This window comes from Gavialis gangeticus, unplaced genomic scaffold, assembly GCF_001723915.1.
Source record: "Gavialis gangeticus isolate Ggan-Ray unplaced genomic scaffold, GavGan_comp1, whole genome shotgun sequence".
NCBI lineage: Eukaryota > Metazoa > Chordata > Crocodylia > Gavialidae > Gavialis > Gavialis gangeticus.
Window position 1 is genome coordinate 81,444,162 of NW_017729022.1, and position 2,386 is coordinate 81,446,547.

General features: G+C 46.1%; 1 protein-coding gene across 1 annotated transcript in view; it reads left to right on the top strand.

Annotated features, from left to right (window-relative positions):
* The first annotated feature begins 305 nt into the window (after window positions 1-305).
* The window catches only part of DENND5B (DENN domain containing 5B), a 220,395-nt gene continuing 218,314 nt past the window's right edge, over window positions 306-2,386 (top strand). Inside the window, exon 1 of the mRNA XM_019515829.1 lies at window positions 306-369. Coding sequence (XP_019371374.1) covers window positions 306-369 — 64 coding nt within the window. The remainder of the gene's footprint in view (window positions 370-2,386) is intronic.

Here is a 2,386-nt window from a genome sequence, read left to right on the forward strand (position 1 = left end):
GAAAATGTTGCTTAACATTTGTAAAATACTTAAATTCTATTATGATGAATGTTGTATAAGAACCTAAAATTATAAGGAAATTATTAAAAAAAAAAGATGTATCAATGAATGCTAGAATGTAATTTATTGTCAATACAATTTAAAGGAGGGTCTAATGCCAATTTTAATGCAGCCTTTTACTCAGATACACCTGAGAATGGGAGTATCATTCTACTACATGCATAAGTTGTTTCTTCACAATTAAATTTATTTCTAAATTTGTACAGAAAAAATTCAAATAAATTTCATGGTACATTTTTCAGAGTATGGTTATTAATGCTAGTGTCTTCCTCGTATTCAAGCTGGATAATTACATCCTCCTGGGATACGGTAAATTCCTCTTGGTTCACATGGATATGGTATTTTTTTTTCTGTCTTACATTGTTGTGTTGCTGTGTGCTATTAAGCAGCTGCTGCACCTGCCCTACAGATGACTTTCAGTGTGGAGCTAAGACATTCCTATATATAATGGGGGCAATGGTAATTCTAGTCTTCCTGCACTAAATATGCCACTACTGTTAATAGACCAGCATAGTCCTGCAGTGAATTTATGAAAGCACTGCATAGCATAGATTAATGGGTTTCTTCATTACTCCCTCAGCATGGCTGTAGTAGAAAGCTCTTGCATCTTCAGTGTTTTACTTAGGGGTAGGTGATGAAGCAGTCATTGGATATGGGCAGATGAAACAATAATGAACGGATTTAAAAGGGTGGAGGTCTAGCCAAGCATCAGGTGATCTGTTGTAACTGTTCTGAATGTCTGCTATATCTTGTGGCCAGTAGAAACTAAACCATGGCTGTTTGTCTCTGAATGAAACAACTGCTGAATTGCGTCCATGTTCTGTGGGTAGAGGGCACAGTTACACCCACTAAGCTTGCTGTTAATAAGTCCTTCCACTCTTTTAACTCAGTATAATTGTTTAGTCTGTCCATATCTATCGTCTGATTTTTTCCCCTGGTCCTGCCCTTGTTTAGACTTGTTGGGTGGCAAGTAAAGGAGGCCTCATAGCTCAGCAGTGGTGTACAGATTTGGGGCAGCATTTGGTCACAAGGAATTTCTATACAGGTGGCATGTTTCAGAAACAGTTGACAGATTTTTTAAGTAAATACAAACAAAAGCAAGAAGACTCAATACCTCTTCGCTTTCTAATCAATAGAAATCACTTTATCCTGCCATCGTTAGTGTAGCCCTGTTTCTGGTGTTCTTGCAACTACATCAATACCGCAAGAGCAGCCTGGCATACAGGAGGGGCTCCCTCCAGCTGGAGCATTGATGCAGAGTAGCATTCAGTGGGCACTTGTTCAAAGTCCTCCTTCTTTACACACTAGACGCTTTCCAGTCAGTGCATGGTAAGGAGTAGGTGCAGTGCCTTCCTCCTTGCCCCCTAATAATTCCTTCTGAGAACACACTTTTCCTGTGAGCTTTACAAAACCTAATTCATGGCAGTAAATGGGGCAGTAAATGGGGGTGGTACCCCTACGCCCCATAATTAATTATTATAGCAGGTTCCCTGTTCCCCTTAGTCAGAGAGACATTGGCTCTACGTGGGGATCTCTGCACAGTATAGACACTCCTTTCAAAACAGATGTGCCACAAATGCAAATCCAGCAGCTGGGGCAGCTGCGAATTGTTCATACCCCTGTGTACTGACTGGGCTCACTTTGCCTCATTTGGCTTCCAGGGTCTACAGGAAAATGTACAGACATTCACCTTCCCAGGAGAAATGTTCCTGTGAGTGATTTAATCCTGGTTGTTCCCAGGTTTTTTTTCCTTTGGAGCAGCCAGTTTTGCTCAGGGGAAACCCTCCCCCCCCCGAGTATCTGCACAGTTGGGGTCCCCCTGGGAGAGCAGCCACTCTCCCCACAGAAACCCAATGTCTGTAGGTGGCCTCCGGGTGCCCAAGTGATGTGGGTGCCTCGGTGTCCACAGATGCCGGCGCTGGTTGTAGCTGTGTTGGTCTAAAGACGTAGGCAGATGAGTTTCTTTGGGTAAATGAGATCTCTTTTATTGAGCAAAGGGAGCCTCCATTTCAGAGCAAGTCAGAGGGGCGTTGATTGCTGAAACGGGGCCCGAGGTGCGTAAGTCACTTGGCATCACCTCCCTCGGGGCTCTGTCCCGCGCCCTCATACCAGGTCACAGGCCTATGGGGGGAGACGGGGGACACTACTGCCTCAAGCGTTGTGCAGGGCCGTTATTTCAAGGTGCCGCGGGGGGCGGGGCGGCGGGGCCGGCCCCCGCACGCTGATTGGCTGGTGCGGCGGAGAGGCGGCTCCTCCCCTGGCGCTGCTGACAGGCGCGCAGTGCCGCCGCCGGGGCGCTTGCGGTTGGTGCGTGAGCCCCTCGCTC